The 23,922-nt window shown below is 36.0% G+C and overlaps 1 protein-coding gene across 6 annotated transcripts in view; it reads right to left on the bottom strand.

Annotated features, from left to right (window-relative positions):
• CFI (complement factor I) overlaps positions 1-22,321 on the bottom strand; it is a 58,728-nt gene extending 36,407 nt beyond the window's left edge. For 3 of the 6 annotated variants that reach the window (XM_021938702.2, XM_021938703.2, XM_021938706.2), the window contains exons 1-2: positions 22,016-22,229; positions 6,327-6,380 (exon numbers count right to left, since the gene is read on the bottom strand). In XM_021938702.2, coding sequence (XP_021794394.2) covers positions 6,327-6,380; positions 22,016-22,072 — 111 coding nt within the window. In that variant the 5' untranslated portion in view covers positions 22,073-22,229. Of the gene's footprint in view, positions 1-6,326; positions 6,381-22,015 lie in introns of all 6 variants that reach the window. The other 3 variants (XM_021938707.2, XM_021938708.2, XM_021938705.2) reach the window with 2 other exon arrangements.
• Between the last annotated feature and the right edge of the window lie 1,601 nt (positions 22,322-23,922).

Raw genomic sequence — 23,922 nt, 5'->3', positions numbered from 1 at the left:
AAACATATAGATTATAAGTTTTATTTAAAAAGTAGTAAGAAAAAAATCTTTACTAATATTTAAACATGGATTATCACTTGGGCCTGTATTCATAGCATATTCATTCAATATTTATTGAGAGCCTACTATGGCCAGTCACTGTTCTAAGTCCTGGAGATACAAAAGTGAGCAGGACAAAGTTATAGAGTTTACATTCTGGTAGGCAAGATAGACAAAAGTAAATATATAAGATGACATAAGGTGATAAAGGCTATGTAGGGTAAGAAGGATACAGAATATGGAGAGTGAGGGGAGAATTGCTGTTTTTATAGGGTTGTCAGAAAATATTTTGGAGAAAACCTTCCCTTGGGCTAGGGACCTGAAGGTGAGGGAGCAAGCTATGCAGCTCTCTAGGGGTGATGTATCACGGTCAGAGGAGATAGCAAGGGCAAGAGCTCTGAGATAGAGTGTATGTGGTATATTCTTGGTCAAGGGGGCCAATGTGACTGGAAGGGAATAAGTAACAGGGGGAATAGGAAGAGATCAGGTCAGAGAATTGGAGGAGTGGGTGACAGATCTTGTAGGAACCTGTTGGCTACTGTAAAGATTGGCTTATCATCTGAATGAATCACAAAGCCCTTGGAAGGTGTAAACCCTCCAGCGTGTAGAGGTTGAGCAGATGATGCAGAACTATTAAAGGAGACTGAGAATATGTGGTCAGTGAAGCAAAAGGCAAATAAACGGCAGATGGCACAAAAACAATAAAAAAGGAGTGAGTTTCATTTAGTTCTGCTCTGATCTTGGTTATTTCCTTTCTTCTGCTGGGTTTGGGTATGGTTTGTTCTTGTTTCTCTAGTTCCTTGAGGTGTGATCTTAGAATGTCAGTTTGTGCTCTTTCAGTGTTTTTGATGTAGGCATTTAGGACTATGAACTTTCCTCTCAGCACTGCCTTTGCTGTATCCCAGAGGTTTTGGTAGGTTGTGTCATTATTGCCATTCAGTTCAAAGAAATTTTAAATTTCCAACTTGATTTTGTTTTTCACCCAATGAAACTGAAAAAAAAAAAATTAAAGACAAATGAAACAAGAAGATGGTTCTTTGAAAAGATAAATAAAATTGACAGACCATTGGCAAGATTAACCAAGAAAAGAAGAGAAAAAAATCCAAATAAGCTCAATAAGAAACGAAACAGGAGATACTACAACTGACACCACTGAAATACAAAAGATCATTCAAGCCTACTATGAACATCTTTAAGCACATAAACTAGAAAACCTAGAAGAGATGGATACATTCCTGGAAAAATATAACACTTGTAGCTTTGGAAGAATTAGATACCCTGAACAGACCAATAACAATTAGCCATATTGAAATGGTAATTAAAAAATTACCAACAAAAAAAAAGTCCAGGACCAGACAGATTCACAGCAGAATTCTACCAGACATTCAAAGAAGAATTGGTACCTATCCTTTTGACACTATTCCACAAGACAGAGAAAGAAGGAACCCCCCCAAGTAATTTGATGAAGCCGGCATCATCCTTATACCAAAACCAGGAAAGAACATAACCAAAAAAGAAAACTACAGATCGATATCTTTGATGAACATGGAAGCTAAAATCCTTCACAAAATACTAGCTAACCAAATCCAACAACATAACAAAAATAATTTACCATGATCAAGTAGGCTTCATACCAGGGATGCAGGGGTGATTTAACATACACAAGTCAATAAATGTGATATACAACATAAACAGAATTAAAAACAAAAATCACATGATCATCTCAGTAGATGCAGAAAAGGCATTTGACAAAATCTAGCATCGCTTTATGATTAAAACTCTCAGCAAAATCGGCATACAAGGGGCATACCTTAATGTAATAAAAGCTATCTATGACAAACCCACAGCCAACATAGTACGGAATGGGGAAAAGTTGAAAGCATTCCCTCTGAGAACTGGAACAAGACAAAGATGCCCACTCTCACCATTCCTTTTCAGCATAGTACTGGAAGTCCTAGCCAGAGCAATCAGACAAGAGAAATAGTTTATTTCTTTTTCTTTATGGGCATCCAAATCAGTAAAGAGGAAGTCAAATTGTCACTTTTTGCTGACATAATGATTATTTACCTTGAAAACCCTAAAGACTCCTCCAGAAAGCTCTAGAACTGATACAAGAATTTAGCAAAGTTTCTGGATACATGATTAATGTACACAAATCAGTAGCTCTATACACCAACAGCTACCAAGCAGAGAATCAAATCAAGAACTCAGCCCCTTTTACAATAGCTGCAATCAATCAATCAATCAATCAATAAAATACTTAGGAATATATCTAACCAAGGATTTGAAAAACTTCTACAGGGAAAACTACAAAACACTGCTGAAGGAAGTCATAGACAACAAAAACAAATGGAAACACATCCCATGCTCATGGATGGGTAGAATTGATATTGTGAAAATGACCATACCGCCAAAAGCAATCTACAAATTCAGTGCAATCCAAATACCAAAATATCGCTATCATTCTTCACAGAATTAGAAAAAAACAATTCTATAATTCATATGGAACCAAAAAAAGAGCCCACATAGCCAAAGCAAGACTAAGCAAAAAGAGCAAATCTGGAGGCATCACACTACCTGATTTCAAACTATACTATAAGGCCATAGTCACCAAAACAGTGTGGTACTGGTATAAAAATAGGCATATAGACCAATGGAACAGAATAAGAACCAGGAAATAACCCAAATACTTACAGCCAACTGACCTTTGACAAAGCAAGCAAAAACATAAAGTGGGGAAAGGACACCATTTTCAACAAATGGTACTGGGATAATTGGCTAGCCACATGCAGGAGAATGAAAGTGGATTCTCATCTCTCACCTTACATAAAAATCAACTCAAGATGGATTAAGAACTTAAACCTAAGACCTGAAAGTATAAAAATTCTAGAAGATAACATTGGAAAAACCTTTCTAGACATAGGCTTAGGCAAGGATTTCATGACCAAGAACCCAAAAGCAAATGCAATAAAAACAAAGACACATAGCTGGAACTTAATTAAACTAAAGAATCTTTGCACAGGAAAAGGAACAGTCAGCAGAGTAAACAGATAACCCATAGGGTGTGAGAAAATCTTCACAATCTTTACATCTGAAAAAGGACTAATATCCATAATCTACAACAAACTCATACAAATCAGTAAGAAAAAACAATCCCATCAAAAAATGGGCCAAGGACATGAATAGACAATTTTCAGAAGAAGATATACAAATGGCCAACAAACATGAAAAAATGCTCAACATTACTAATGATCAGGGAAATGCAAATCAAAACCACAATGTGATACCACCTTACTCCTGCAAGAATGGCCATAATAAATCAAAAAACAGTAGATGTTGGTGTGGATGTGGTGATCAGGGAACACTTCTACACTGCCGGTGGGAATGTAGAGTAGTACAGCCACTATGGAAAACAGTGTGGAGATTCCTCAAAGGACTAAAAGTAGAACCACCATTGGATTCAGCAATCCCACTACTGGGTATCTACCCAGAGGAAAATAAGTTATTATTCTGAAAAGATACCTGCACATGCATGTTTATGGCAGCACAATTTACAATTGCAAAATCATGGAACCAACCCAAATGCCCACCAATCAATGAGTGGATAAAGAAACTGTGACATATATATGACGGAACACTACTCAGCCATAAAGACGAATGAATTAACAGCATTTGCAGTGACCTGGATGAGACTGGAGACTATTTTTCCAAGTGAAGTAACTCAGGAATGGAAAACCAAACATCGTATGTTCTCATTGATATGTGGAAGCTAAGTTATGAGGATGCAAAGATGTAAGAATAATACAATGGACTTTGGAGACTTGGAGGGTAGAATGGGAGCGGGGCAAGGGATAAAAGACTACAAATATGGTGTAGTGTATACTGCTCAGGTGATGGGTGCACCAAAATCTCACAAATCACTTCTAAAGAACTTACTCATGCAACTAAATAACACCAGTACCCCAATACCTTATGGAAAAATAAAATATAAATTAAAAGAAGTGATGAACAACTGTGTTGAATACTTCCCCATTGTGACTTTGACAAATGTAATTTTAGTGGAATGGGGAAAACCAAGCCTAATTACATTCAAGAGAGAATAGAAAGAGGGAAATAAGCATAGCAAATTTTTGAGAGTTTAGATGTGAAGGGGCACAGTTTAGAGAAATGGGGCGATAGCTGGAGGAGGGTATGGGGTTAAAGGAGAGTTTTTCTTTTAAGATAGAGGATCATATACATGAGCTTGATTAAGGAACTTTATGTGATCTAGTTTTAGCTAAATTAATCCTCATAAACTGGTAAGTGATTTAAAGAGATTCTTGTTGATAGATGAATCCTAGATTAAAAACAATGCCAAAATACACCACCAGTGAAAACCAAAAAATGTCAGTCTACACTTCTGGCATCAGTAGAAGCTGTTCATTAGCCATATTATGAGAAGAAAAACAATGAAAAGCTAATCAGATATGACAAGAAGTCAGCTCTTTCTCTCCATCAGCAGTACTAAAAAGATTACTTGAAATACAGACTTACATCTAATACATTAACGATGAACCCCCACTATGTATTCATTGTGCATGTTGCTCTTTCTCAAGTATCTTTTGTCAGGCCTCTGAGCCCAAGCTAAGCCATCATATCCCCTGTGACCTGCACGTATACAACCAGATGGCCTGAAGCAACTGAAGAACCACAAAAGATGACATTCCACCATTGTGATCTGTTCCTGCCCCACCCTAACTGATCAATTGACCTTATGACAATACACCCTCTCCACCCTTGCGATAATGTACTTTGCGATATTCCCTCGCCCTTAAGAAAGTACTTTTAATATTCTCCCCACCCTCGAGAATGTACTTTGTGAGATCCACCCCTTGCCCACAAATTGTTCCTAACTCCACTGCCTATTCCAAACTTATAAGAACTAATGATAATCTTACCACCCTTTGCTGACTCTGTTTTCAGACTCAGCCCACCTGCACCCAGGTGATTAAAAAGCTTTATTGCTCACACAAAGCCTGTTTGGTGGTCTCTTCACATAGACACGCGTGACATCTTTCCCAGTCAATATGCTATTGATATCAAGTGAAAAAATTTAAAAATAATAAAGTGTGATTAATGGCATTATTCCATGAAATAGTAGTAGTCAAAATTGTTATTAAAATATTATTTTTGTGTTGAAAATTTTGTTTTAAGTACATTTCTTTGTACAGCACTTATTATTTATACACAAATACATTCATATATATTAGGAGCACATATTCAGAAATTTATTTATATTTTTGCTCCCCACCTACTGTTTTTTGCTTTCCACCCCCCCCCCCCCAACATTTTTTTAAACAATTATTTATCAGCCTGGTCATCTACAAAACATGATTCCATCTCCTCTAGCTGCTGTTGCTTCTCTGTGTATATGGGTGATATGGTTAGTCTTTGTGTCCCCACCCATATCTCATCTTGAATTATAATCCCCATAATTCTGTGTCAAGGGAGAGACCAAGTGGAGGTAATTAAATCATGGGGGTGGTTTCACTTATGCTGTTCTCATAATAGCGAGTGAGTTCTTACAAGACCTGATGGTTTCATAAGGGGCTCTTCCTCCTTCACTCAATACTTCTTCTTGCCACTTTGTGAGAAGGTGCCTTGCTTCCTCTTCATCTTCCATCATGATTGTAAGTTTCCTGAGGCCTCCCCAGCCATGCTGAACTGTGAGTCAATTAAACCTCTTTCCTTTATAAATTACCTAGTCTTGGGCAGTTCTTTATAGCAGTATAAAAATGGACTAATACAATGGGCTTTTAAAACATTCTTTTTTAAACAAAACAAAACAAAACAAAACAAAGTCTAGCTCTGTGAGGGAGTGCAGTGACGCAATCTCAGCTCACTGCAACTTGCGTCTCCAGGGTTCAAGCAATTCTTCTGCCTCAACCTCCTGTGTAGCTGGGATTACAAGTGCCTGCCACTATGCCCGGTTAATTTTTGTGTTTTTAGTAGAGATGCTGTTTCACAATAATGGCCAGGCTGGTCTCGAACTCCTGACCTCCAGCAATCCACTGACTTCAGCCTCCCAAAATGCTGGGATTACAGGTATGAGCCACCACATCCAGCCTAAAAATTATTTCTTTGGTATTTGCAGTGACATAGCAATTATTTTTATGTAAACTTTATTTTTTTTTCCTCTAGGCAGGAGACCAGTGAAACAATTTTAGATGGTCGTTCATTAGAAAACAAACAGGAAATAAAACAACCTCATTTTCTAGACCTTATCAACCCTGTATATAGCTATATACCTTATCCTCAAGTTTCTTCATTGACCTCTTTTGTTTGTCTTTTCCATATTTAATCTATAAACAAAGAAAAAAAGATGATCAATTATGATTAAAGCAAGGAAAAGTCCACCCCTTTCCCTTTTTTCTGGGTACTATTGGAATGTTCCCCTTCTATTGCTAATTAGCTGTGTGATCTTAGATAAGTGACTTTATCCTTTTGATCCTGTTCCTCTTCTATAAAATGTGGAAAATAAAAATAATGTTCACACAAAGATATTGTGAGGATCATATGAAAAATACATGGGAAACTCAAATAAACATTTAAGATCCTATATAAATGTGAATACGATGATGATTTTGGTAGGTTGCCTACAGCCCCCTCCTTGTTCTATCCTCATTTCATCCTAGTTCTTTACTGTATGGTTTACTGGGCACAGGGTGTATTTCCCTGTTCTTTGAAAGATACTTGGAAAGTACTTGTACAACTGGGTTTGTCCTTGTGTTTCTCTGAATAGCTAGGAGAAAAGCATGACCAGGCTAGCACACGCATAAAAAGAAGAACCAGCCCTGCTGAGCCCAGTATAGGCCAGCTGACTCCCCACTGACCTACAGACTTGTATACCTAATAAAGTTGTATACCACTGAGATTATGTAGTGCTTTTATTATTATGGCATTAACCAACTGGTACAATGACAATTTCCCTGGAAAACACTGAGAAAAAAATTGGAAAACTTTCAAAAACAGTCAACAATGTAACTATTGTCTTTCCTCCAGAAGTGAATAAGCAACTTGGATCCCAAGAGTTAACAACCATATCAGAAACCTTTCCATTGAAAGAGTTTTAGGTCCCCTATGGCCTTATTTATCCCGATTATGGTCTTTACTAGCAATTTTTCCTCCACTTTTTTCTCTCCTTGGAGCTGCCCATTTTGCATTGTACCTGGGAGCAGCCCTGCTTTTGTGATGCCACAGATACCCCACAAACTCCTTAATCAGCAACCATTCTATTCAGATTAAAAAGTAGTTAGGGAGAGAATGTTTCTCTGGTAATACCTAACAATGAATTGTTCCAATTCACATAAGAAATTTGATAAGGTCTTTTGTTTTTATTATTTTAAAGATAAATATTCATCTTTTTTCCAAAATCAGAATGTTGTTAGGAATTGTGGGAAGATGACTGTATGCTGTGGTCAGGTAGGATGGATTCTTGCGTGCTAATTTTCAGTCTCTCTAAAAACATGGAAATATTGTTTTGGGGTCAACTCCATTATTTTTGTCTCAGAGATTAAAAAGAAAATCACTTGTCCAGTTTTCTGGTCTTGTTTTTTTTGTTTGTTTGTTTGTTTTTGTTTTTTTCATAATGAATGTAAGATAGCTAATAGATTTTTTTGAATAGGAAACATAGAGAATTGTTCGAAGAGGTTCAAAAATGTGCCTGTAAAAATTACATTTCCTTCCTTTCCTTATCCTCTCAATCCACTCAGGCCCCACTTCAGAGGTAACCACTTAACAGCTCTTTGTGAGTCTTTCCAGAGATCATAAATGTATACATGAGCCTATGTTACTCTCCAATCTGTGCCCCAACATCAGTGCATTTGTAACTAGTGGCCCTATAATCAGCCCCCAAAGGGCAGTTAGATAGTTTCTCATGTTTTACTATTATAAATAATGCTATGATTAATCTCCTTATATAATACACATCATTTCTTACATATGCTAAGTATATCTGCCAGATACTTCCCTGGAAGTGATACTGCTGAATCAAAGGAATGAGTACTTTTAATATCCTGAAAGATATTGACTAATTTTCCTCTATAGAGGTTGTTTTAAATTGCATTCCCATCATAAATATATGAGAATATCTGGTTTCCATACTCTTGACTACAGAGTATATATTATTAAACTTTTTAATCTTTGCCAATTTGATATGTAAAAATGTTACCAGAGCACACTTTTACTTGCATTTTTTTCCTATGAGTGAAGTTAAGCATCTTCAGTATGCTCAAATTTTAAGAAAGATTTTTTCTTCCTTCTTTACATCCTAACCATATCTTTCAGTGATATAGATTTTTTCTTGTTTTTTTGTAGTAACTCTTTATATATTAAGGAAACTAGCAATTTATCTGGAATACGAATTGCAAAAATTGTTTGTGTACTGACAAATGGCAAGTTTAGTGTATTTGTCCCACAACACAGACACTTTTAAAACAGCCCCATACAAGAAAATTATTTTTAGTAAAAATCATGAAATGAAAGGAATAATGAATTATGAAGAAAATGCAAACAGTGAATATTTTAAAATGGAAATTCAGATATATAATCAAATCTGTAAAAAAATTAAAAAGTAAATTTAAAATACATATTACAGTACGAAGAGCATCCAACAAGGCAAAATTCATATTTGACATTTAATACAAAATAGTAGGCATCCGAGAAGTCATAAAATATGACCCATGATGAGGAGAAAAAACAGGCAATTGAAACTTACCCAGAATTCTAAAACAGATGTTAGCATTAGCAGGCAGGGAGATTTAAAAAGTTATTATAACTGTATTCCACATGTTCAAAAATAGAGACACGGATGATATGAAAAAGATCTAAATTGAACTTCTAGGGATAAAAACTACAATACACTTGATGGAACCAAAACCAAATCAGATATGCAGAAGAAAAGACTGGGAAACTTAAAGACACATCAATGGAAACTATCTACAATATAATTTTAAAAAATAAAAAAATTAAAGAATAGAGTGTAAATAAACTGTGGGGCAACTTCAAGCAGCCTAGTACATCTATAATTGGAGCCTCCAAAAAAGAGGACAAAATGAAGGAACAAAAAACATATTTGAAGAAATAACGGCTGAAATGTATCCAAATTTGAGAACAAATGGGGAATGAACCCCAAGCAGGAGAAACATGAAGGAAACTCCACCAAACCACGTCACACTCAAATTACTTGGAAACCAGTAACTAAGAGAAAATCTTCAAAAGAGTCAAAGAAAAAAGACACACTATGTACAGAGAAACGAAGATAAGTATGACATTTCTCATCAATAATGCAAATGCGAAGACAACGCAGCAACATTTTTAAAGTACTGAAAGAGAAAATTCACAATCTATAATTCTATACCCAGCAAAAATATCATTCAAAAATTTAGGCAAAAGAACAACCTTTTAAGACACACAAAAGCTGAAGGAATTAGTCAGCAGCATACCTGCACTACAAGAAAAAGCAGAAGGAAAATTATCACAGAGGGAAATCTGGATCTACACAAATAAATTAAGAATACTGGAAATCTTTGGGAGTTTTTGATTTGGTAGGAAGATAGTCTTTATCTCTGTTTTGCAATTTTTCTTGTGGTATCTTTGACTTTGCTATTATGGTAATTTATTGGCCTCACAGAATCCATAGGAAGTGTTCCCTCCTCTTTACGTTTTGAAAGTGTTTGAGAAAAATCAGTGTTAATTCTTTTTATATGTTTGGTAGAATTCACTAGTAAAGCCATCTGGTTACAGATATTTCTTTTTTGGGAAATTTTTAAATTACTGATTTAATACCTTTACTTGCTATAGGTCTGTTCAGATTTTCTATTTCTTCTTGAATTAGTTTTGGTGATTTGTGTGTTTCTAGGAATTTATTAATTTATCTAGGTTATCTAATTTGCTGCCATATAATTGCTCATAGTGTTCTCTTATCATTCTTTTTATTTCTGCAAGATCAGTAATAATATCTCCAATTTCACTTCTGATTTTAGTTATTTGTATCTTCTCTCTTTTTTCTTTCTCAGTTTAGCTAAAATCTGACAATTTTGTGGCTATGTCCAAAGAACCAACTTGTGATTTCATTGATTCTATTGTCTTACTATATATATATATTTTTGTCTCTACTCTAATCTTTATTATTTTATTTATTCTACCTTTGGGTTTAGTTTGCTCTTCCTTTTTCTAAAGAAGATGTGCTTCTTAAGTTGTAAAGTTAGGTTATCAATTTGAGATCTTTACTCTTTTTTAAAACATTTAAGTTCAGGGTTTGTTTTATAGGTAAACTTGTGCAGGTTTGTTATATAGGTAAGCCTGTGTCATGGGGGTTTGTTGTACAGATTATTTTATCACCCAGGTATTAAGCCTAGTACTCATTAGTTATTTTTCCTGATGCTCTTCCTTCTCCCAGCCTCCATCTTCTAATAGGCCCAGTGTGTCTTATAGGCCCCTCTATGTGTCCATGTGTTCTCATAATTTAGCTTCCACTTATAAATGAGAACATGTGGTATTTGGTTTTCTGTTTCTGCATTTGTTTCCTGAGGAAATGGCCTCAGTCTCCATCCATATTCTTGCAAAAGATATGATCTTGTTCTCTTTTATGGCTGAATAGTATTCAGCCATATTCAGCCATATACACAAATGTGTATATATACCACATTTTCTTTATCCAGTCTACCACTGATGGGCATTTAAGGTGATTCCATGTCTTTGCTGTCGTGAATAGTGCTGCAATCAACATATGTGTGCATGTATTTTTAAGATAGAACAATTTATATTCCTTTAGGTATATACCCAATAATAGGATTGCTGGGTTGAATGGAATTTCTCTTTTTAGGTCTTTGTGGAGTTGCCACACTGTGTTCCACAATGGTTGAGCTAATTTACACTACCACTAAATGTGCATAAGCATTCCTTTTTCTCCACAACCTCCCCAGCATGTTATTTTTTTGGACTTTTTAATAGTGCCATTCTGACTCTGTGAGATGGTATTTCATTGTGGTTTTAATCTGCATTTCTCCAATGATCACTGATGTTGGGCTTTTTTTCATATGATTGTTGCTGCATATAAGTCTTCTTTTGAAAAGTGTCTGTTCATGTCCTTTGCCCACTTTTTAATGGGGTTGATTTTTCTTGTAAATTTGTTTAAGTTCCTTTTAGACACTAGATGTTAGACCTTTGTCAGATGCATAGTTTGCAAACATTTTCTCCCATTCTGTAGTGTGTCTGTTCACTCTGTTGATAATTTCTTTTGCTGTGCAGAAGCTCTTTAGTTTAATTAGATCCCATTTGTGAATTTTTGCTTTGCTGTGATTACTTTTGGTGTCTTTGTCATGAAATCTTTGCTCATTCCTATGTCCAGAATAATATTGCCTAGGTTGTCTTCCAGGGTTTTAATAGTTTTGGGTTTTACATTTAATTCTTTAATCTATCTTGAGTTAATTTTTGTATATGGTCTAAGGAAGGGGTCCAGTTTCAATTTTCTGCCTATGGCTAGCCAGTTATCCCAGCACCATTTATTGAATAGGGAGTCCTTTCCCCATTGCTTCTTTTTGTCAGATTTGTAGAAGATCAGATAGTTCTAAGTGTGCAGCCTTATTTCTGGGTCCTCTATTCTTTTTTAATGTAGGCATTTATTGCTATACATTTATCTTTGATAACTGCTTTTGCTGCCTGTCATATGTTTTGGTATGTTGTGTTTTGTTTTCATTTATCTCTAAGTATTCACAATTTCCCTTGTGATTTCTTCTTTGACCATTGGTTGCTTAAGAATGTATTGTTTAATTTCCACGTATTTGTAAATTTTCTAATTTTCTTTCTGTTATTGGTTTCCAGCCTTATTCCACTGTGGTTAGAGAAGCTACCCTGTATAATTTCAACATTTAAAAAATTTATTGAGACTCATTTTGTGACAAGTCTTATATGGTCTATCTTAGAAACTGTTCCACGTGCACTTGAGAAAAATGTATATGCTGCTATTATTGAGTGCAGAGTTCTATATATGTCTAGTTATTAGGTCTACTGGGCTTATAGTGTTGTTCAAGTTCTCTATTCCTTATTGACCTATTCATTATAGAAAGTGGAGTATTGAAGCTTCCAACTATTATTATATAATTGTCTATTTCTGGTCAGGCACAGTGACTCACGCCTGTAATCCCAGCACTTTGGGAGGCCAAGGGTGGATCACCTCTGGTCAGGAGTTCAAGACCACCCTGGGCAACATGGTGAAACCCTGTCTCTACCAAAAATACAAAAATTAGCCAGGTGTGGTGGTGCACACCTGTAATCTCAACTATTTGGGAGGTGAGGCATAAGAATCACTTGAACCAGTTGCAGTGAGCTGAGATCATGCCACTGCATTCCAGCCTGGATGACTATATCTCAAAAACAAAAACAAAAACAAAGCACAAAAACAAGAATTGTCTATTTCTCTCTTTTATTCTGTCACTTTTCATTCATATCTTTTGGGGCTCTATTGTTTAGTGTATAAAATTCATAATTGTTATATATTCCAGAAGAATTGACCCTTTCATTAATATATCATGTAATTTATCTCTTGTAACAGTTTTTTACTTAAGGTCTATTTTGTCTGGTATTAGTATAGACACTGTAGCTCTTTTTTGGTTGTTATTTATATCTTTTCCATCCTTTATTTCTTTGGACCTAAAGGGAGCCTCTTTAGACAGCATATAGTTGGATAATAATTTTGTAAAAATTGGTTTTGCCAATCTCTGCCTTTTGATATTAGAATTTAATCCACTTCCATTAAAGTAATTGTTGATAAGAAAGGACTTACTCTTCTATTTGCTATTTGTTTATTGTATGTCTTATACTTTTTTTGTTTCTCATTTTCTCCATTACTGCCCTTTTTGTGTTTAGTTGATTTTTTCATAGTCAATTACTTTGGTTCCCTTTTTATTTCCTTCTGTATATATTTTTTAGATACTTTCTTTTTGGCTACTATGGAGATTACAATTAATAGTGATTACATTTATAGTAATCTAGTTTGAATTGATAATAACTTGGTTTTGAGAGCATACAAAACTCTGTTCCTATACTGCTCCATCCGCTCCTTTACGTTGTTATTGTCATATGTTACATCTTTATATATTGTGCACTGTTAACACAGAATTATAATCGTTTTATATAGTTGTCTTTTAACTCATGTGGGAAAGGAAAAGAAGGAATACAAACCAAAATAATATAATATTGGCTTTTATATTTACCTATGTAGTTACCTTTACTGGAGTTCTTTATTTCTCATATTACTTCAAGTAACTGCCAAATGTCCTTTCACTTCAGTATGTAGGGTTCTCTGACTTGTACTGTATTTCTTTATTTTAACTTAATTTTATTTTAGAGACGATCTCACTCTGTTGTCTAGGTTTGAATGGAGTGGTGTAGTCAGAGCTCACTGCAGCTTTGAACTCCTGAGCTCAAGTGATTCTCTCACCTCAGCCTCCCAAGTAGCTGAGACTACAGATACATGCCACCACACCTTGCTAACTTTATTTTTTATAGAGATGGGCTCTTGCTGTGTTTTCCAGGCTAGTCTTGAACTCCTGGGCTTAAGCAGTGCTCCTGCCTCATTCCCCTAAAGTGCTGGGATTATAGGCAATGAGCCACCACATCCAGCCACTTGTAGTGCATTTCTTGTAGGACAGGTCTATTAGTAACTAACTCCCTCAGCCTCTATTTATCTGTGAATTTCTTCATTTCTCCTTCATTTGTGAAGCATAGTTCTGCCAGATACAGAATTCTTGGTTGACAGTTTTTTACTTTCAACAAATAAAATTTTCATCTGGCCTCCATGGTTTCTGATGAGAAAGCTACTGCTAATCTTATGGAATCTCATGACTATGTTGTTTTCAAGACTTTCTTCATCCTTGGTTTTGACAATTTGATTATAATGTATGTTGGTTTGGACCTTTTTGTGTTTATCCTTCTTGGATTGCATTGAGCTTTTTGAATGTGGACAGCCATGCATTTGATCAAATGTGGAAAGTTTTCAGCCATATATTCTCTCTTACTTTCTTATTTCTCCTTCTGGGATTCCCATTATATATATTTTTTGGTATGCTAGATGGTGTCGCACAAGTCTCATAGGCTCTGTTCATTCTTTGTCATCCTTTTTTCTTTCTGCTCCTCATACTGGATAATTAATTAAATGGAGTGATCATCAAGTTTGTTGATTATTTCTTCTGCCTGCTCAAATCTTCTACTGAAACCTATTAGAAAATTTTTCATGTTTGTTATTGTGCTTTTCAACTCCAGAAATTTTGTCTAGTTTCTTTTTAAAATTTCTATTTGTTGGCCAGTCACAGTGGCTCATGTCTGTAATCCCAGCACTTTGGGAGGGTGAGGTGGGTGGATCACTTGAGGTCAGGAGTTCAAAACCAGATGGCCAACATGGTGAAACCCCATCTCTACTAAAAATACAAAAATTAGCTGGGCGTGGTAGTGGGCACCTGTAATTCTAGCTATTCAGGGGGCTGAGGCACGAGAATTACTTGAACCTGGGAGGCAGAGGTTGCAGTGAGCCAAGATTGTGCCACTGCACTCCAGCTTGGGTGACAGAGCAAGACTCTGTCTCCAAAAAAATTTCATTTATTAATATTCTATATTTGTTTATACATTATTATCAGGGTTTCTTGTAGCTCTGAGCACATTTAAGACCGTTGAAAAGTGTGACATTGGCAAGATGGTGGAACAAAATGTCCCAGCACTTGTCTTCCCACAGAAACACCAAATGTAACAACCATCTATGAATAAAAATACCTTTATGAGAGCTCCAGGATCAAGGTCAGAGGTTATAGCATGCAAGTAGAAAAAATATATGAGAAAATATTGAAAGGGTAAGAAAACAAGTTTCACTTTATAGAGTCACCCTTTACCCTACACAGCAACACAAAGAAAGAGATTCCTTTGGATCATGAGCTCTCTTGTGGAGGAAAAACAGAGCAACCCTGCCCCTGGACACTGGCATCAAGACTGTCCACCCATGCAGTGACAGTGGCACTAGGCCCACTGGTAGACCCAGGCACCAGGCTCACCTACACATGGTCTCAAGCAACAGGCTGTTTACATGGGCCCCACCAGCTGGCCCACCCAGAATCTCTGGCTAACTGATTTGTGAAAAGCTTTTTCTGCAAAAGTGAGTCTGTAAAGACTGAAAGAGGTGGCTGCTTCTTCAAATATCCAGACACTAATACAAGCTACAAGGATTATGAAGAAAAAAGACACCATCCAAGGAGCAAATAAAGCTCCAATAAGTGACTCAAAAGAATTGGAGACCTACAAATTGCCTGACAAATAATTCAAAGTAACATCTTAAAGAAGCTCAAAGAGCTATAAAAGAACACAGATAAACAACTACACAAAATTAGGGGAAAATAATTCATGAGCAAAATGAGATATTCAACAAACAGAAACCATAAAAAAAGAACCAAAGAGAAATTTTGGAGGTGAAAAGAATACAATAATGGAACTGAAAAATTCAATAGAGAGCTCGAACACCATACTTAGTCAAACAGAAGAGAGAATCAGTGAACTCGATGATAGGTTATTTGAAATTATATGGTCAGAGGAACAAAAATGAAAAAAGAATTAAAAAGTATAAAGAAAGACTACAGGACTCATGGGATACCATCAAGCAAACCAATGTATGCATTATGTTATTTACAGAAGAAGAAGAGAAAGGGAAAAGGAAAGAAAGCTTATTTAAATTAATAATGCCTGAAAACATCTCAAATCTAGGGAAGGAAATGGACATCTGGATTCATGAGCCCCAAAAGGATCACGAAGATATCTAACCTAAAAAGGTCTAGACTGAGACACGTTATAATCAAATTGTCAAATGTCAAAGACAAAAAGACAATTTTGAAAGAGAAAAGCAACTTGTCATATACAAAAAAACAAAAAAAAACAAAAAAAAAACAACAACCCTATAAAACTATCAGTGGATTTATTCTTCAAATTTCTTCTTCTTCAGAAACTTTGCAGGCCAGGAAAGAGTGGGATGATATATTCAAAGTGTTGAAAGAAAGAAAAAACCCCCAAACTACTGCCAACCAAGAATATTACACCCAGAAAAGCTACCCTCTAAAAATGAAAGAGAGATAAAGACTTTCCCCAATAAACCAAAACAGGAAATACATCACCTGCCTTATAAGAAATGATAAAAGGTTTTATTCAAGTAGAAATGAAAAGACGATAAACAGCAACATTAAAGCTGCAGGATACAAAATTAACATACAAAAATCATGGTGTTTCTATACACCAATAATGAACTGTCCTAGAAAGAAATTAAGAAAACCATCTCAGGCCAGGTACAGCAGCTCATGCCTATATCCCAATGCTTTGAGAGGCCCCACGGTGGGAAGATCCTTTGAGGCCAGGAGTTCGAGACCAGCCTGGGCAACACAGCAAGGTCCCATTGCTACAAAAAATAAAATTAGTTGGCATGGTAGTGCGCTCCTTTGGTCACAGTTACTTGGGAGGCTGGGGTAGGAGGGTCGCTTGAGCACAGGAGGCCAAGCCTGCAGTGGGCTATAATTTGCCATTGCATTCCCACCTGGGCAACAGTGCAAAACCCTGTCTTTAACAAAACAAAACAATCTAATTTACAATAGCAGTTAAAAGAATAAAGTACTTAGAAATAAATTTAACCAACAAGGTGAAAAACTGGTACCCTGAAGACTGTATAACACTGATGAAAGAAATTAAAGTAGACACAAAGAAATGGCAAGACAACTCACATTCCTTCACTGAAAGAATTAATATTGTTAAAATGTTTATGCTATCACAAATAATCTACAGATTCAATACAATCTCTACCAAAATTGCAAAGGCATTTTTTTTACAGAAATAGAAAAAATAATTCTAAAATTTATATGGAATTTCAAAAGACACTGAATAGCCAAAACAACTTTTTGAGCAAGAAGAACAAAGCCAGAGGCATCACACTTCCTGACTTTAAAAAATATCACAAAGCTGCAGTAATCAAAACAATATGGTACTCTCATAAAAACAGACATATAGATTCATGGAACCAAGTAGAAAGTTCAGAGATAAACCCATGCATAGATAGTCAACTGCTCTTCAACAAGGAAGCCAACAATGTACAATGGGTGAAGGACAGTCTTTTCAATAAATGGTAATGGGAAAACTGGAAATCCACATGCAAAAACTGAAATTGGACCCCTATATTATCCCATACACAAAAATCAACTCAAAATGGACTAAAGACTTACACATACACCTGAAATCATAAAACTTTTAGAATAAAACATAAGGGATAAGCTTCTTGACATTAATCTTGGCAATAATTTCTTGACTATGACAACAAAAGCACAGGCAACAAATGCAAAAATAGACAAGCGGGACTACATCAAGCTAAAAACCTTCTGTATAGCAAAGGTTACATTTAACAAAATGAAAAGACAACATATAGAATGGAAGAAAATATTTGCAAACTATACATCTGGTAAGAGGTTAATATCTATCTAAAATACATAGGGAATTCCTACAACAAAAAACCAAATAGTCTACTTTAAAAAGTGGACAAAGGAGCTGAATAGACATTTCTTCAAATAAGATATGTAAATGGTCAACAGGTACTTCAAAAGGTGTTTAATATCACTAACCCATTAGGGAAATGAAAATCAAAATCACACACCAGTTAGGATGGTTATTGTCAAAATAGCCAAAGGTAACAAATGTAGCTGAGGCTATGGAGAAAGGGAAATTCTTCTACAGTTGTGGAAGAATTGATAAAGAAAATGTGGTATATACATGCAATGAAACATTATTTGGCCTTAAAAAAGAAGGAAACCCTGTCATTTGTGACAATATGGATGAACCTAGAGGACATTAATCTAAGTGAAACAAGGCAGGGACAGGAGGATAGATACCACATAATACCACTTACATTAGGAATCTAAGATAGTCAAACTCATGGAACCAGAGAGTGGGATGGTGGTTGCCAAGGACTGGGTGAGGGGGAAACAGGGAAGTACTAGTCAAAGGTATAAATTTTCAGTTATGCGAGATGTATAATTCTTAGAGATCTACACTACAGAATAGTGCCTATTGTTCATAATACTGTATTGTATACTTAAAAATTTGCTAAGAGCATAATTTCATTTATGTTAAGAGTTGTTATATGTACACACAAAATTATAAGAGGGTGACAGGAAACTTTTGGAAGTGGTGAATATGTTTATGGCATATGTTGTGATATTTTCACAGACATATATTAATCTCCAAACTCAAACTCATCAAGTTATGTACACTAAATATGTATAGTTTATTATATGCCAGTCATAACTCAATAAAGCGTTTTTCTTTTTTTAAAGACCACTAAGTCTTTGTTTAGTGAGTCCAAAGTTTGTGCTTCTTCTGGAACATATTATATTCACTTCTTCTGTAAATGGGCCATACTTTCTCGTATTTTGCATGCGTCATAATTTTTAGTTGGAAACTGGACATTTTGACTCTTATAGTAACTCTTGAAATCAGACTCTTCCTTCTACTTGGGGTTTGTTTTGGTTGCTTGGTGTTTGTTTGATTACTTCTAAACTATTTTTGGTAAGTCTATTCTTTATCACATGTGGTCTTTGAAGTCTGTTCCTTTGACTTATATTCGGTTAGTATTTAAACAGAGATTTCCTTCAATGCAAGAGGAGAGAGAGAGACAGAGAGAGAGAAGAAAAAGAAACCCAGAAAAACAAATCAAAATCTCAAAATCTCTCCCAGTCTTTGCAGATTGTTTCTGTCCTGGGCACTTATCCAGGCCATGTACAACTCTACATTAGCTTTCACTTCATACTTGGACTGAACCTAGACATCCACCAGAGGTGCAGGCTCAGAGTCTTCTGAGGTTTTCCTGAGCATGCATCCTGCCCTGAGCATGTATGTGGCTTCCTAAACTCTCTCAATACACACAGGCACTTTTGAATGCCCTAATTTTCCATAAGATCTTAGCTTTTCCCCATGCTTTGGTGCTCTCTTGTGTACCTCCACTGTAATCCTTTGCCCCAGACAGCTGAGATTGCTCATTAATCTTACAGTGCCTGTCCTTTGCAATACTAATGCTTTTCTGCTCTGAGTTCTGAGTTAGATGAAACCAAGACAAGTGCCTGGGGTCTGTCCTTCAGGTAGGCTTTAGGATAGAAAAGACAAACACATTATTTTTGAATAAGGTCTTCTGTGTTCTTTCTAGTGCTAGGGAACAGGGTCCCTCCCTGAGTGAGAAACATAGATAGCTACCCTTCAAGACCACTGCCAAATCAGGGAGTGTACGGAATAAGGACACAAAGGACACATGTACAAAATGCCACAAAGCTTTCCTACCATTTTTAGTTGCCTGTTCCTTCATTCAACATTTGCTTGGGTGCTATAAACCTTTGACTGTTTTCCACAGTTCTAAATAAAGTTGGTTCTGACAGCTTCTCTTTGGTTTTTGTGGAAGTGGATTTTTGGTTTTTGGTTTTGGTGGATCTGCCTACCCTGCCATTTCCACTGCCATCACTTGCACTGTATACCCTCCTGTGTGCCCCCTTCATTTCCAGGATGTTGTCATTCTGCTTAACATTACTCCAGTTCTTTCTCTCTAAAATGCCACCCATATATGCCTGAGTTTTTAACAAAATTTTAGGGTAAAATAAAATTTAGGGTATCAGTTGGTGATTATGTCACAGGACAATTACAGTAAGTAATCATATCGACTGAAACATTTGGCTTCTGTTTTTTTTTTTTGGTTTTTGTTTTTTGTTTTGACAGGATCTTGCTGTGTCACCCAGGCTGGAATATGGTGGCATGATCATAGCTCCCTGCAGCCTCAAACTCCTGGACTCAAGCAATCCTCTTGCCTCAGCCTCCCAAAGTACTGGGATTACATGTGTGAACCCCCTCACCCAGCCAGTTTCCTTGTTGTTGAACATCCTTTGGTTATTCCTACCATCATAAGGCCCTATTCCTACCACCAGCAGCCACTCCCACTGTGCTACGGGTTTCTTTTTCATCTTTTCTGAATCCTCTAGTTTCCTCGTCTGAGGTTCAGTAAAACTGCTTTTCTTCTTTCACTATTCAGAGCAACTTAATTCTATCTCACTGCCATCTATCCCAGTCATTGACATCAACCACCTTAGCATCAGTCCATCAAGACGTTCTGATTAAAAAATAATAATAATAAGGAAGGGGATACTTTTTACCCCTTAGGCAGAAACTTACCCTCAGCTCTTAAAAATGTATCCCAGCTGCACATACTTCATTTCATTTTGAAAACTTAGATTTGTTTTAAAACTATATGAACACTAATTATATTGTCTTTAAGAGTAACCACTTAAAAATGGTTACTTCTTAGCAAGTAGAATTTAAAAATTCCACTTTCTTTCATAAACAAATATTTTAAGAAGTTCTGAAATTTTCATGAACTTGAGATTAACCCTTCTTAAAATGCTGTTTCTTAAAGCACTGAAGGCAACTTTGTTTTTGGAAGACTGTTCAATAAAAGAAAGAGGCTCTTTTCAGGAATAGAAAAGGGAGCTGAAATTTTTCTTATTTTCAAAAAAGTAATTTTTCTAATTATAAAGTAATACACCTTTGTTTTAAATAAAAAAAGAATAAAAAAAGTTTGAATTCTGAAATTCAGAAATGTATAAAACAGAAAATAGAATCACCAGTAATCTTATTAGCCAATGATAGCAACTATCAACTATTTAATACATATACTATAAGATCTTTTAGTCATATATATAAGTAGGTATAAGTATGCATTTATATATGTATGCATATAAACACACACACACGTGTGTGTGTGTGTGTGTTTTTCTTCAATAAAAATAAAATTGTAGTAAGGACTTTTTATTTAGATAAATTGTCATTTCAATGGCTACATAATAGTTCAATTTTGAATATACAATAATTTAACCAGTGTCTTATTAATAAGCATTTAGTTATTTCCATTTATTCTCTATTATAAACATTGCAATGATGATAGCAAATATTTTAGAAGTTACAAGAATCTTAAAATGTGTTTTCTTCAGTAGTTTTCTTTAAATATTTTCTTCTACAAGCTGGCATTAAGACAAGATAGTTTTGGATTGCCACCAAAGTTGGCAATCATCAGTAAGTATCTAAAATGTTGTAAACATTTTTCACCTTAATAGATGACACTCTAACTTCAATACAACATGTCACTTCAGTTTCGAGTTCCTTTGTAGCCCACAAACCCTTCATTCTGATCAAATGAATTCATTTATTTGGAGGGGCCTGGTGTGTTGCTGCCTTCCTATGGTAGCACTTGCTGCTTTTCCTGGCTAAAAAAGCTGGAAATCACTCCTTTTTCTCACCACTGATCACATGTAATACAGAATTAAAGGTTCAGCTCAAATCCTACTTGATCCATAATCTCTTCTTGACCTCTCAGCATGAAGTGATTTGTCCTCTCATTAAAGTCCTTTACCACATATTTGTAACACTTTTGACAATTAAATGTATACTGTCTTGTAACTTGTACTTTTGTGTTTTCAGATGTTTCAAATTTGCTTATTATTTCCCCTTTCTATAACTATAGAGTGTACTAAAAGGTTATTGAAGGAAGAGATCAGTCTCACTGTCTTTCTAGTACTGTACCTTACACACAGGAGGAACTTGGTAAATATTTTTTATTTACTACAATTACAATAAATCACAGCCTTGTATTAGTAAAACTCTTGTTCAGTGCAATGCCTCTGCATATATAAGCACATAAAAGAGCTATTTTTTAAAAAAACTATTTTATCAAGATATTAACATAAAACATTTGTTGCTGACTATCGGGTGGTATGGTTGGTAACTGAACTATGTAATATTTAAGTCAAAATTATAAATTTAAGATTATTTTCTATATTTTTACAACGTTTAAACTATCAATTAAAATTGTTTGCATAAAGATTGAATTGCTTACCTTGCAAAAACTTAAGTGGAAGCACAGAAATAACAGAAAAACATGAAGAAGCTTCATGTTGGAGGTGTTCGGGGTCTTTGTCTCTGCTGAGAACTCTTTTCCACCCCAGGTATTCTTTTGAAATTTAATTTTTAACCTCTGAAAAAATATTTCAAAAGAACAAGCCTCCTAAAGAACTCTGTACTTTTGAACTCCAAAAGAATTTGGCTGAAATCCAGAGAGATTTACCGTAACTGAAACCAAAAAATGGCCTTCCCAGTAAAGAGCAGAGGGAGGTGACCAATAGGAACTTGTTTCCACTAGAAGAGACTGATTTCCTCCCACCCTGTTAATGAGCAATGACTCAATTCTCTATTCCAGGGAAGCCAGAAATTATATTGGAAGCAATATATATATATTTTTTTGTAAAATAAAAATAAAATTCTTTAAACTTAAGGTTGAAGACTAGGAGACAGTAAGAATAAAAGCAGATCATAGCAAAGGCTGCAAAATACATTTAAAACTCTAGAAACCAGCTTCTTTACCATGTATTTGTTGTGCTGTGATCAAATTTTATTTTTGGAGTATAAGAAATTTCAAAAACAGGTATTCTTGTGCCAGTACCAACTATCATGCAGGATTTATCTATTTATGAAATAAATCTGTGATAGCAGAAATGCTGACACAATTCGGTTCACCAGAAGCAGACTTGAGACAGTGAGCATGGGGTACAAGTGTTTCTTAGGGATCGATACCCGTACAAGCAAGGGAGGGGAAGCAGGGGTGAGCAGAGGGAGAAGTTGAACTGGCCTGAGTGTGACCTGTCATAGGGCCCCTGATTTCAGTATAAATGTCTGCGCCATTATATTCTGCCTTGCTCGGTCCCCTACTATATATTGCCCAAGAAGGGCATATACTTAGGTGAGATAGTTTTCTGTAGCGAAGGCAGACATGGAAGGATCTGACAGTTATGTGCTATCAGGAGGAGGTATCTTCTGACTACATTCTTTACAGCCAGGTAGCAAGACCTTCCTTGACAGGGGTTCTGGGAAACTCATCTCTGTGTCTTTCAGAGTACATACTTGCACCTTTTAGATCTATGTTCCATATATACTCCAGGAGTGGCTCCTTAAAAATTTCAGTGGGCCTCTATTCTTGAGAGAAAACTTAGAAGAGGAAGTGAATGGGAAAAACTACAGCTCCCACCCTTGCAGTTGATCTTGGGGCTGTAGCTGATACTCACCCTTGGCCCCCTTCCTATCCATTTTAGATTCCCTTTACCCTGACCTCCCACTTTTGCTGGTCTCGGTGACTTACTGGATGACATGACCCACAATCTCCTTCACGAGCGGTCTAAGCCCCTGGTTACCTTTTGTTTCTCAGGCAAAAGTTGCCATTTGTATCCCTACTGTCACAAGAGCAGGCTGGACATGGTGGCTCACTCCTATAATCCCAGCACTTTGGGAGGCCAAGGCAGGAGGATTGCTTGAGGCCAGGAGTTTGAGATGAGCCTGGGCAACACAGGGAGAGGTTGAGGCTGCAGTTAGCCATAATTGCACCACTGTACTTCAGCATGAGTGACAAAGAGAGAGCCTCTCTTAAAAAAGAAACAACAACAACAACAAAAAGAGGTACCCCAGTAGGTTATGTGGGTTCTACACATCCTCCTCCCTGCCCACGTTATAGTAATAGCAGCCCTACCTCCTCGGAATGATCATGGTCAATTACCCTTGTGGATTATGACTCTTTCTTTCTTGTTGGTCCCTAGATACAAAGAGCTCAGTGTACACCAGGCAACAGCTCTAGTTTATAATTCCATGGGACTCTTGCTTGCCCCTGGTGAAAGTATAGTCCTTTGGAGACAAAGACAATGAACCCTGCAGAGTCTACAATTGTGGAGACAAGATGCACAAAGTTCCCAATTGGTT

Source organism: Papio anubis, chromosome 3 (genome assembly GCF_008728515.1).
Source record: "Papio anubis isolate 15944 chromosome 3, Panubis1.0, whole genome shotgun sequence".
Lineage (NCBI taxonomy): Eukaryota > Metazoa > Chordata > Mammalia > Primates > Cercopithecidae > Papio > Papio anubis.
Note: the sequence above shows the minus strand (reverse complement) of the source record. Positions and strands in the feature narration are given on the sequence as shown.